Consider the following 13,575-nt stretch of genomic DNA (forward strand, 5'->3'; position numbering starts at 1 on the left):
CTTGTATTTAAATGTAGCCTGAAAGGCTGGATCATATTGCATGGTGAATATCACCAAATTCAACAGCATTGCTCAAGTACCAGTTGTATCTTGTATGCAGTGCTGTATGTTACACAAGAGGAAAGAAGCAGCTGCGTTGAGTACAGCTGGAAGTGGAATGGGAAGGGGAGAGGTGGAAGTGGAATGGGAAGGGGAGAGGTGGAAGTGGAATGGGAAGAAAGGAGCTGGAAGTGGAATGGGAAGAGAGGAGCTGCAATGGGAAGAGAGGCGCTGGCTGCTTGCCGCGGGCGGCGGGGCCCTGCCCAGGTGCAGTACCGCTCCTGTACGGCAGGGGGCACCCCCGGCGCTGTCCCTCACACCCTCCCGGCTCCCAGAGGATCAGGCGCGAACTGGGGATTTTGAGTTTCCTTTCACATCTGAGAGGTACAACACTAAAGAAAGAAACAGAGAGTGTTCAGTGTGAGCTGCAGGGTGTTTAGTCTGATTTTTTTTGCGTGAAAGTGCTCGTTTACCTGGGGCTGGTATGAAGGGCCGTGCCCTTCTGGTGCCCAGGTGTGTTCAGAGGCAGGGACGTCAGCTCCCAGCTGCTTGAAGACGATTCCCTTGTTGTTCCCTTTCCAGATTGAGGTGGTTTAACTCTGCTAGCCTCTCTATGTACCCTGGACGCTTCCAGCCTTGCTGCTGCCGAGGATGGAGCTTTCCCGGAGGAAGTGATTGCTTTGGGAGTGCAGACCTGTAATTCAAAGGCACTCGCCCTCCCGCTATGAAAGCGGGGCCCTGCTAGTATGTTTCGCTGTATCCGTGATGGCGCGGGTTGGTGTCAAGTGTTCAGCACTTGGGGGTGCAGGGAGTGTCATTCCGCGTCCCGCCGGGAGTTGTTTGTTTCTGAGGGTGGTGGTTCCCAATACACGGCGCAGAAACAGCGGCCCGGGGGCTGTGGGAGGAGTGCCGCACGTCTGTCGGTGTCTCCGGCGGAGCTGGAAGCGGAGGGCTCGGCAGCGCTGCGGGCTCGGTTGCCGTGGCAGCCCCGAGTGAATGCTCCCCGCGCCCGCCATGGCGGCCGTGCCGGCAGGGGGCGCTGCAGCGGCGGGCGGCGCCGCGCGGCGGGGGCGGGCGAGGACGAGGACGCCATTGCGTTGCTATGAGCTGTCGCTCCCCCTGCGGCGGCGGCGGCAGCGGGCGGACCGGGCGCCGATCCTGTGCCTGCCTTCCTCCTGACTCCTGCCTGTTTCCTGGCTTCTGCTGCCTGCCGCGCGGGCCGGGCTGTCCGTCCGGCGGCCTGGTGGCACTAGCGGGGCGGAGAGGATGAGCACGGCGGGACCGGGCGGCAGCAGCAGCAGCACAAGCGGCAGCAGCAGCATCAGCGCAAGCAGCAGCATCAGCAGCCGCTGCCGCGGCGGCGGGGCCGGTCACTGAGCGAGGAGCACCGCGGCGGACGCAGGGCATGGAGCCCCAGCCCGGCGCCTCCCGCCCGGCCGCCGAGGAGGAGGAGGACGGCGGCGGCGGGTCCGGCGGGCAGCCGGAGGCGCTGTCGCTGGAGGAGATTCTCCGGCTCTACAACCAGCCCATCAACGAGGAGCAGGCGTGGGCCGTGTGCTACCAGTGCTGCGCCTCGCTGCGCGCCCGCGCCCGCCGCGGAGAGACCCCCGCCGCCAGGCTGGGGGCGGCGGCCGCGCAGCTCCGCGTCTGGCGGGACGGCGCCGTCACCCTGGAGCAGGACGAGCCCGACCGGCCGCCCCCGCCCGCCGCAGGTAAGGCCAGGGGGCCACCGGCGGCAGCAGCCGGGGGTCGGGCGCCTGTCTCCATCAGCCTTTGTCCGGGACGTGGCGGTCCTTCCCGCCCGAGGGTCGCGGTGGGCGAGCGCTCGGCTCCTCGGTCATGCCGTGGGGGGTCTGCGTGCGTCTGTGTGTCTCTGTGTGTGTGTGTCTGTGTGTCCCTGCGGCATCTCGGTGTCGTGCGTGGAAAGGTAGAACCGCTCTCCTGGGATGCGATCGCCTGCGTGCGGGTGCGGGCAGGCGAATGCGGGTCCAGTGTTTTATAATTGCGTCGTCTCTCCTGGTGCGTAATCAATCCCGTGTCATCCGCACACCGGGAGGGAGCGCCGCTCTTGCGGGCTCCCCGCTCGCTGGGCTCCTCCGGCCGGGCCGCGCATCCCGCAGGGGCTCCCGGAACAGTTGGGCATCAAAAGGCACCCATTAGAAATATATCCATTTAGATGTGTGCTGACACTAAGTCAGTGAGAAAGCCGTGTACAGGGGCTTAGCACCTACCATCTGTTTCGTTAAAATGCCCAGGAAAGCGTATTTTGCATTGGAAAGGAAAATGAGGGCGCATGTCTGTTTCTCAGCCTTTCAAAGCTTCCGATTTTAAATGTGGAAAGCAGTATTTTTTTTGTTGCAAGTAAAGCTCGATTTCTGAAAAGAAATCAAAGATGGGGAGCAGAAGGATGTGGCCAATACATGATGGTATTCCCCAGTATCAGCCTAGACCACATTCAACGTCACAGAATTTTTCGAGAAGACAGGTTTCAGCATTTTAAAGTTGTGTGAATCAGAAGGCAGTGGTAAATTCACAAAATGGGATTAATGGAGCCCTCAGCATTTAGAGCACGAATATTATGCCTGGTGTTACAATTTAATGAAGCCTTTTGATACAGTCCCTGTCTGAAAAGTCTTTTGGCAGAGAGTTGCAGTAATCCAGTTTGGAGCTAGTGGTACATGCAAATATCAAAATATATTTAGTGGAAGAAAGGACATCATTTAGTTCTGCAATTGTAATGAGTCTAATAATGACTTCCATTTAAATGTGATCTGGTGTGCTTTTAAAATTGTTTTAAAACCCAGGTCTTTGTAATGTTAATTAAATGCCAGACCAGCACCCAGAAATTCCAGGAAAATGCTCTCCTGACCAAAGGCATCTGCATGTCACAAGCACATTGAAGAGTTTTGTGTTGCATGTCGTGTGCTGCTTTTGCTTACAGTCTTTTGAGATGACATCAAGACTTTTTCTTTTCTCTTTCCTATTGCAGAAAATGCATTAGTTTCCTATATTTCTTTCTTTTGTGGCTTTTTTTCTTGCTGTTGGTGGACTTACCCTATTTCCTCTTACACAGTATCATTACTGGCTGTAGGAGAGTGTTGAATATACTTGGATATAAAGTTCAGGCCCCTCACTGATATCCAGCATGTTTATTTTATGCTAAAGCTTTACTGTGAAAATGTTTTAGTCAACATGTGCTAACCTATGTATGTTGATACCACATCTAAATTTTTGGATGGATGAGATTATTTTAAATATTTCAGCCCTGTCTATTTTTATTTTTTCACCTTATTAGTGTATGTATTATTTTGTATAACACCGCATGTGTGTGCTTATATCTTGAGAATCTTAAGAGAGTGTGTCTATGTACCTAAACAAAGATAACCAGTCTGTGAAGACCTGCCAGGAAAGCAGGAGGCGGGAGCTATCCCAGGGAGAGTACCCCCTCCAGTGCCTATAATAGAAAAGGGGAGGCAGGGATTTTTCTGCCAGCTGTCCATTCCTAAAGCATCCTTGGTGAACTCGCTTTTCCATCAGCTGCAGGCCGGTAGGTGCCTGGATTTGAAAAGAGGCAGGATTCCTCCTGGGGTCCTCTCCCTGCCCCTGGCTTTTCTCATCTTCCTAAATTTGAACAGACTTTGGACACAGAGGCCGCTCAGCCTCTAAGCTTTCACGAGGAATTTTTTGTCTTCTTTGGTTTGTGAAACCTGGAGCAGGTTTTCACTGGAAATTGTTATATATGTGATGCATCGAATGTTGGAAGTTCATTATACTGAATATTGAGGAGCTGACAGAAGGCTTGCTTGTCGTTGGTATCTTTTGATCTCTTCCTATTATTTTCCTTATTGCTCACTGCATTCTCTTTACATGATGATTAATGTGCTTCCTCAGCCAGTTACAGCTTGAGCCTCTGGAGTAGTTGTTTGTTTGTAGACTCCTATGTTCTCTTTGCACCGGTGAAAGCTTAGGAAGAACCAGTGCTCTGGCTCTATGGCCTGGGGAGCAGCACAACACAACAGGCCCTGAAGCAGTATGGTCACAGTAATTTTACTTTCAAGATACAAATTAAAGTTCTCTTAGAAAGAAGTACTGACTATGCAGAAACTGATGGTATTTTTCCAAAGCAGTTTCTTGTGAAACAGTTTACCAGTTCATGCTCAATACTTGAAATTCCAAGTAACAATACATAGAAATTGAAGGAAAATGTCCTTGAGGTAGGAAAGAGATGAGTTTCGCTGATAGTGGGGCAGAAAATGCCCTTTGAATTGAATCACATCCTTAAATAAAACCAAACTGATTTTCAGATCTTTCCAGTTTTATCTATGTGATCTATTAATATTTCATTATCTTAAAAAATACAAGGTTTTGGTTAAAAAGAAGTAAAAAGATGAAGGATGAAAAAGCTGCCCAATTATTCCTATTAATGTCACCATTGATATCACCTGAATCCCTGACAAGAGGAGGATCAGGAAGGATTCCTGCCTTTGTATTGCAGACAATTTAGATTTAAATGCCTGTGTCAGGAGGTTTGTTAGAGCAATAGGGGTTCTGCAGGTTAATGCTCTGAGTTGTAAAGCTGTTTTGTTCCAGCAATACATAAAAAATGTATAGGTGTAGGTTGGTGCATAGGTTTGGATAATTCACAGGAACAAATATTGGCTGTTAGTTTCCATTTTAGTAAACAACAGAATCCTGTGTGGGCAAATAAAGGAATCCCTGAAGAATGGTGTCTTTGGGTAGTGAACATTCGGGCTTTGTCCAGGACTGTGGCAAACGAACGATGTGATCAGTCACGCCTGTCAGTGGGGCTCGGGCAACGTCAGGAGCAAACGCAGTCATGTCACAGTTTGCTCTAGAGATGCACATGAAGCCATGTTTTTACAGAGCAATGTGAACCTTTTTGCTTTTCCAGGACCAAAGTAGGAAAGAAAGAAAGATTTTGCATGAATATGCAAAATAAACACAGTGGTTGTCTTAGTGACATCTAAATGCCACAGAAGTGTGGGTTGCTTCAAAATACCCATGGTGGAATTGGAGATGCAGTGTAGAATTTATTTTGACTAATGAGTGCTTTAGCAGTCATTGTAACTTGTAATTTATATGAAAAGAGCTAAGGGTGGCATCCAGTAAAGCGCCAGATGCAATAAAAAAATAACTTCTGAATGAGCTAAAATGTTTGGGGTAAACGTTTGGGAGAGTTGGGGTAAACTCCTCCAAGCTCTCTTCTTGCAGAACCACATTTACACATGTTTTTATAAACCTGAAGCAATAATGAAATGACAGACAGAGGAGCAGAAAACCCACACAAGAGCTGGCAGTTGACACCATGCCCAGGATCTGGGGGCACCGGGATACTGTAGGGTGCCAGAGGCTGTTTCACTGGGGCTGTGCCATTGCTGCAAGCTGGATAAGGAGCTCTTGCTTTTCAGCACAGAGGCTGTGCCACCTCCTTACCAAAGGTGGGAAACAGAACAGTTTTGGGGGTAAGTGGGTTTGGTAAAATGAGGGGTTTCCCTGCATGTTTTGTAAGTGCCGCATCCCTGGCTTAGCAAAGGTGGCCACTGACTTTGGGCATTGCACTGAGCTCCTGAAGAGGAGCAGGCCATGGGGATCTTGGAAGGTGGCAAAGAAGGATACTTTGAACACCAGGCTGGGCTCACTTCCAGCTGTTGGCTGTTCAGGGCTGGCATAATTGTGGCTCTTCTTGGCCTTCATTTCCCTCCCAAGACCCTGAGCTGTGGGTAGTGTCAGTGGCCCTTCTTTTGCCTCATCCTCCAGCCCTAAGAGAGAAAACACACAGGGAAATTACTGCTGGTCTTACCAGAAGCGAGTACTATGCAGATTTTTGTCTTGGAAATCTGCCAGTTGTTCAGCAGGAGGGCATAATGCATGGAGTATTCTGGCTTTGAATCAAAAAGATCACAGAAAAGTTGACTGCATGGTGGCTTTCATGGGACTTGGAGGGCTCAGGGTGAGACATGCTGGAGAAGAATAGTTTATGTTGTCTTGGCAGTTTTAATGACTTCCATGTCCCTCTTACATCCTTGTGTGCCCAGGTTTTGGAAAACAAGAATAGAGAAACAGGATGAATAAATGCAATTCAACTTGTGTGCACGAAGATGTTCTTATCTGTCAGTCTCTGGTGGATTACTGAAGAAAATGCATGATTTTTAGTGGAAAATGAACATACTACCATTTTTCTTCTAATTTTGTTGACCCTTCTTAAAGATGAGGGGTGGAAGTAGCCTTTCTTGATGTTGAAGTTTTGGAAGAGGTGTTGCTATGAATAGTGCTAAACAAATAGTACCTTTAGGATGATGACTTAATTATGTTTGGAATTCAAATCTAATTCAAGGATATTCAGAAACATCTGCATTTAAGAATAGTAAGGCTTGATGTGTTGAGCCTCACTTTCTTGTGTGAGAGTTTTAAGATAGATGCCTATATAGGTATTTTAATATTGGATGTCAAGTAGGAAGAAAATGCTACTAGACAGCAGAGAGGAGCCTCAATGAGTTGATACTTTTTTCTCTTCTTGCCCTACTGATCTGTGGAAGAGAGAAAGCTTAGGCCTTATTTATGCCCGGCTTTCTGTCATCAGTGTGGTTCCCAGTACGTAAGCATGAACTGGAAGGCTTCCAGTCATGGCTCATATGGATGCATCCCATGCACTGGGGGTTATGTGGGCTCTTTGTGAATATCAGCAGATGCTGGGCATTCTATTGTAGGCAGTTCTGGTAGTGAAGACAAAATAAGCAAAGAAAAGATCTCAGCATAACAAAATAATGTATTTGGTTAAAAAAAATGCATATTTCAAATGTCTGCACAAAAGAAATGGAAGGAAATTGCCAACAGGGATAAGTGACCTTGTTTGCCTATATTTGTATGGAGAAATACTGAAGATGGTAAATATGCAGTGAACGAATGAACTCTGATTTGGTGTTGTCTGAAAACTGCATTTACTCCGAAGGAAAACATTGAAATTTGAACTTAGAAAGAAGAACTTTGAGGAATTGTGGGCCCCTGGTATTAATAATGACTTAAAGTAAATGATAAGACTTTAACAGAGATTTTCTTGTCTAATTCAGTAAAAATGTTGCGTTAGGAAGGAAAATGGAATTTTAGCTGTCGTTGTTAACAGCAGTTGAAGAGAAGAGTGAAAAGTGAGCCATCTGCCATGATGTTGTGGAGAGTTAATATCATGTCCCTGTGGGGCATTGCTGGAGAAAGAACAAAGATGCTTTTTTTGGGGTGGGGGGCGGGGGTTTGGAATAGGTGATGGATAATGGAGTCCTGCTTCAGGGCTGGCTGAGGTGATAGTTTACCCCACAGTGCCCGGTGAGAGGTGATGGGTGGGACTGGAGGAGCACAGAGCTTTGAAAAGGAAGACAGTAGCAGTGTTTGATGTGACAGAGGGGAACAGAGAAAGAGAGAGAGCCTTGAACAGGGTGATTCAGAGCAGGACAGGATCAGAGTTACAGCGCAAATGACCTGCACAGCAGCAGAGCTGTGGATGAGTCTTACCCAAGCCTGACTGTGTTTGCCAAGTGTGCAGTAGGAATGTTGCAGGTAACAAGAGGATTAAAGGTATGTAACATCCTGCATCCATGTTGGCAATGAACATGAAAGTGGAGAAGCTTTTTCATAATATCTGTTAAAAAGAAACTGAGGAGTGTTTGCTCTTTGTTTCTGAATTAGTTTATCACATTACAGCATCAGATACAATAAGGAGACAATATTGTTTTATTCCTGATAAAACCTTAAAACAGCTTGCATGACATATGCAACTATGATTGCATTACTGTATTTTATTGCTGTGCACTTTAAGAGGAACAAAAGGAGATGAGTCGCTTTGTATAGTGCTAAGACATAGCTGAGGTAGAGAAGAATTAAGAGAACTCCTTTTTCATTTACTTGAGAGAGTTTATTAACAGCTGGTGACAGTTCTTAACAGATCCAATAGTGCTGACTTATCAGTTTAGAAAAGCTGTAACCTGCTTGAAGCTCTGGATCCATCAAAAGTGATGGGAGAAACTGCTCATGACTTGAATGGAGTCACAGTTCTGCCAGGAGCACACATATGTATTGAATGAGCAGGCAGTTGAGTAGCTCTGGGAAGAATTAGAATGTGATCAAAGTAACAGAAATTTTAAACAATAAAAATCAAGACCCGTGAACTCTGTGAATTCACACTGTTTTTGGAAAGAGTTGATACCTGTACAGGCCTGAGGAGAATGAGTGCAGTATCTGTATTTATTTAAGCATCTACAGAAGAGATTGGTGTCCAGCAGTACTTGGAGATGCAGAACTACCACAGTATTTATCTTAGAGTAACAAAAATTGATGTGATCCCAAGGAAAACTTAACAGGTTTGCTGAAGAGAGCAAGCAGTGGAACACAGAAAAATCCTATGTTGATCACAGCCTTGTGCAGAATAGAAGTGAGACAAGACAATGACCATGTAATTATATCTTAGGAAGTAGCACTAAGGTAGCATGGATTTGTTAATTTGCAATTTAAAATATTTTTATTACAAAATGTAGCTGGGTATTAATACAGAAGACCTCTTAGTCATTACCTTTACTTAGTGCAATAGACAAAAAATGCTTATGACTGTTCAAAATTAGGAGTAACTTCCATGAAGTGTTGAATGGAGGAAAAAGAAGGCATGAAAAAAGATTGGCACAGGGGAGGAAAGTCTGATTGCTGTGGGTCTAGAAACATCTCTAAGAATTTTCCTTGTATTCTCTTAACATTTTTACAGTTTTCTCTTCCCTTTCCTAAGCAGAAAAGTGAGGCCTATAATTACTAAGTCATCAGCTGTAGTCTGATACAGAAATCATGAGTCATAGCCAAAAAGCCACAAGCTCTAAAGTGTCATCCCGTTTCTTGTTGCCTTCTAATTACAGTTTAAAGGAAGGATATGTTGATCCTCAAAGCCTAAGTATTTTTCTTAAAAACTTGGGTCTCTGTGCTTCCTGCTCAGAGGGGGTCTCTACCTCTCCTAATCCAGTCTGCTTCCTTCCACTTCCTCATGTTCTTGCTCTTTTTGACCTTCTTCCCTGCATCCTGACGTGTCTTGCTCCTAGATATCCTTTGCCTATATTTGTCTTTCTGTTTTTCACTTTTTTTTCCCATTTCTTTTTATCTTACAAGTTTTCACTGTCTGTCCTCAGCCTGGCTCATTTCTCCTACATCAATGTTTTCCACTCCCTTAATTTAATTAGAAATCCCATTCTTTGCGTATTTATCTCTTTTCCTTCTGTGGCATGATTGCCTTTGCTTTCTTCTTTCATTCCGTTTTATCGGTGCTCATCTTGACTCTTGTATTGATGAACTTGTCACTTTTGGCAACTAATCTGACCAGTTTCAGATTAGTTACCAAATCTCCAGTTTTTGGTAATTGCAAAGTTACCAAAACTCCACTTTCTGGATGTTTAAATGTGAGTCTGAACTTTTTTTTATTTTTTTACTTGAGGAATCCTCATTCTCTTAAGGGCAAAGAAAAGCTCACTACTGTAGCTACAGTGCCTCTTGAAGATGTAAAAGCTAGAAAGTAAATACAAATTCAGTTTATTGTTAATTTGGGGAGTGTGACTAAAGAGTGTTCAACTCAAGGAACTTGAGTTAGTGACTCTCATGTCCTTCTTGCTCCCTTTCCCAGGTTAGCCCTTATGTTCTTTCTTCATCCTCTTCTTCCACTGTCCTCCAGTACGTACAGGCAGTGTCTGTCATTCCTGAGGGCAACTTGAGTTCTGTTGTTGTAGCAACAGCAGCTTGATTTCACTCCAAACCTGCAGAATTGGGCTGTGACATTTAATTATAATGTTAATCTTTAACACAAAATGAGTTTCAGGTTTGTTGCCAATATGTGCATCAGCCACAATGTTGCCAGAAAAATCAGTGTTTATCATTCAATTCTGGAAGAAGCTGTCTTGAAGGAACTGCCTGTGGATGTGAGCAGAGGAGTCTGAGACACCAGAGGAAGGCTAGGGAGATGCTCTGAGCTGCAGGGCTCTTAAACCAGCTGGTTATCGCCAAAATGGTGCCTCTGTTTGATTGTGGTGTCATATCATTAAAGTCAACTCAGTAGCTTGGTTTTTCTTCAGATAGAGGAGTGCAGATGAGTTGGCACATCCCACAAGCTGTCCTACAAATACCCTGGGTCAGTCCATCCTAACATGCTGAGTTGTCTGTGTTGCTTTTAAAACTCAGTCTTAAATGTGTGCTTCTTACAATTGGTAGGAGTCCAGGGAGCTGCTGCCTGAAGGGATGAGGCAGTCTTCCCTGGTGCTTGAGGAAAGTTTGTTATGACTCCTCTTGCTGAGGGTTTGACAGAAGAATACTTTTCAAAATAGAAATTTTGAAAAACAAAAAATGAATGTGAGGGTTTGGGGTTTCTTTGTAATTTTCTTTTTTCTGTCAAATGTGTCTCTCTGAAGACTTTTTTTAGAAATACAGGAAACCTCCAATGTAAGTCACTTTCCTTCTTTAAAAAACTCTTTCGTTTTTTCATTTCAACAAACTGAGAGTGAAAAATGATCTAATTTTCCAAACCATAGTTTGTTTATAAACTGCAGTTGACAGTTAAAGTTGTGCTGTTTACTAGTAATGAATGCATTAGCTTTTATTTGAAAACTGTCATGGAAAATTACTGTTGAATATTTTTTGGCAGTAAGAGTGGTAAAAATGCTGCACAGATGAATATCTAGTTGAATGGTTCTGAAGTCTGGAAAAGTCTTCATTTATGTTAAGAATCAGCAGCTGCAATAGTTTTTTAAGGCTTCACCTGTTTACCAGAGAAGCATTTCATCATGCTTGCAGACAGAGACTGTTCTATGACTTACGGGGAATTTTTTCTTCTGCAGTGCTAATCAAGGAAGTGTGACCTCTAGGCTTCATTTATGAGTTACTGCTTTTTCAGTCATGTCAGCTGAAGAGAGAAGAAATTTCTACTCCCGGCCACTCTAGATAAAGCCAGTATAAATAAATTGTCTTGCCAAATGAAAGCAAATTCATTTCAGTCTTGATAGATGCATGTGTGCGCATCAACAGTATTGATAATGATCTCTGCAGAAATGTAGTAAATTCCCAATGGAGAGAGTCCACAAGTGACTGTGAACAGCTTTGGGAAATCTGCTAAGTGTATAGCTGGTCTCAAGGTACAGAGGCACATGGAATGGTTAATAATTACCATAATGCAGTGTATATTAAAATGTTGTAAGTCAGTCACTTGCACCAGCTAGGATACTGTCTGGGTGCATGAAAGACTTGTTATTCCCCAGCACATGCCCTCAGGACAATACTGTTGGGGTTTAAAATACTAGTATAAATAGAAATAAATAGTTGAGTTTAATAATAAAAAAAAGCACTCCAGAGTTTGAGTGCTTTTCCTTGAGGAACAGCTTTCATGGAGGTTTATCAAAGGATCTGCAAGATAAGCATCTTGTTACTTTCAGAAATTCAATTTTTGTCTTTCTTGTTTTGGTCCAGGCTGATTTATTTTTCTGTGCTTCAGGACTTGTTTGGGACTTCTGCTAAAAGGATGTTCATAGGATCTCAGCTCTGCTGTGAGGTGCAGCAATGAGTGCTTGGTGCTACTCAGAGGATCTGTGGACAGCTTGGCTCCTGTTCCCTTAGACCATAGGAGATGCAAGTCTGAATATTTTAAACTATCAGTGATTGCAAACGTTGGTGGCCTAGTGTATGCACTGCATTGCTATAGGTTTAAAATTAGTACTTTTTAATGAACAAGTAATTAATTTTTTTTAAAGTAATGTCTTTTTAAAGACAGCATGTGCTTTTTTTCTTCCCCGGTCTTGACTACATTTCTCTGAATTAATCTTGTATCATCTTGTATCATAAAGATACATTGTTTTGGTCACCTGTCATTTGACTGCACAAAAGTAGCCCCTAATAAATCTGCTAATAATCCTAGCAGTTAAAAAACATTCTCAGCAAATCTCCCCTGTTTATAGTTTGTAACAATCACATGAATGTTACCATTTTAAACACCAAAAAATTTATTATGTGGATCTGAAAGTAAGTGAACCAGAGGTACCAGTCCTTTTGAAAAGATAATATGGGATTCAAAAGCCTTTTAAAGTCACTCTTTGCTCTTGAAGTCAGACACCAGCACTAAGCATTAGCTTGCTTTGGCAACAGTTCAAAAGGAAAATAACTTTCACTCTGTTAGGTGGGTGTTCCCTATTAATCCAGGATGTGTTTAACCTTTAGTTTCAAAGGGAAGGTGACCAGTTCTGTATGAAAAATGAGGTTTTTCTGTGCAGGTGACTCTTCCCAGAGCTGAGTGTTTTGCATGCCGTTCACATTTGTCATATGGAGTCAGTGGGATCACTCCTCTGTGCAAGCATTGTGCCAGCCAGTTGGTTGAGCTTCCTTGGGCTTGTCAGCCAGTCTGATGAAATAGTCCTTCCAGTTATGGGTACAAATCATAGGCTTTTCCAAACTACTGCACTAAATCCTTCCTAATCATCACCTGAACATCTGCTCTTAGAATACACATGCACAGTCAAGCAAATGCATCCTGTTCTGGTTTTTGAGTACATAAGATGTCAGAATTCTGTCATGCATTTTGTAGGCTCTATGCTATTGGGTCCAAAGCTGCAAATTCTAAACCAGCTGTGTGAATGCAATGAAGCTGAAAAGCTAAGACAAAAAATGTAACATTTTATATCCATGTGTTTTGAAATTAAAGTTTTGGGTAGATCCCCTTTCAAATGGATGGATTTCTGTGGAAAAATTAAATTCCTTGAATAATTTTTTTCCAGCAGGAAATCATCCTGTCAGGATTCCTTGACCCTACTTTGATAAGGATTATTAATACAAAATTATAAACTTGCTGCTTTTAGTGACATGATTCTTTCCTAATGCACTGTGAAATTTCATTCTTTTTGCTAAGCTGTCAAGCCACTTTGGTATAAAACTATTTTGTGTTTCAGAAAACTGAGATTTCAATTTAATGAAACATTTCAGAAACCTTATTTTTCTTTATTATGCAAATTCCTAAGTGATGTTTTGGAACTCAGAGGAAATGCAAAAATTGACAATTGGGATTTACAAAAATAGTATAGTAATGTTTTAACTTTGTTTGAACTTCATATATCTGTTGAACTCTTTGAAATCCCAGAAGTATCAGATGAAACAGTGGCTTTTCCCTAGTTTATGAATTAATGCTGCTTATTTTCTTGAAATAACTATTTGCTACTGCTTAATTTAAGCCAACATGTTTTCATGTTCCCTCCATGGCTAAACATCAATCATATGATTTAAATAATAAAGCCAGGCATTAAAGACACATCTTTTTAAAAGTCAGTATTGTAAAGGATCCAAAGAAAAATCTTACAGGGTAGGGCCTTCTTGTTGTTAATACCAGGATGCATATATAATAAAAACATTATTGAAATGTGTGATTCAGGTAAGACAAGGAATATTTGGCAATTACTCGAAAAAGAGAAGTGACTCAAGTTTTTAGTTTTGTTCTTCCATTTTCTCTTTATCTGAAAACTTTTTTTT

At 43.3% G+C, this 13,575-nt stretch overlaps 1 protein-coding gene across 4 annotated transcripts in view; it reads left to right on the plus strand.

The window, feature by feature from the left end:
- Window positions 1-1,176: 1,176 nt before the first annotated feature.
- SPIRE1 (spire type actin nucleation factor 1) overlaps window positions 1,177-13,575 on the plus strand; it is a 128,340-nt gene continuing 115,941 nt past the window's right edge. For all 4 annotated transcript variants that reach the window (XM_066561419.1, XM_066561403.1, XM_066561411.1 and 1 more), the window contains exon 1: window positions 1,177-1,751. In XM_066561419.1, coding sequence (XP_066417516.1) covers window positions 1,445-1,751 — 307 coding nt within the window. In that variant the 5' untranslated portion in view covers window positions 1,177-1,444. The remainder of the gene's footprint in view (window positions 1,752-13,575) is intronic.

The sequence above is a fragment of the Molothrus aeneus genome, chromosome 1 (assembly GCF_037042795.1).
Source record: "Molothrus aeneus isolate 106 chromosome 1, BPBGC_Maene_1.0, whole genome shotgun sequence".
Lineage (NCBI taxonomy): Eukaryota > Metazoa > Chordata > Aves > Passeriformes > Icteridae > Molothrus > Molothrus aeneus.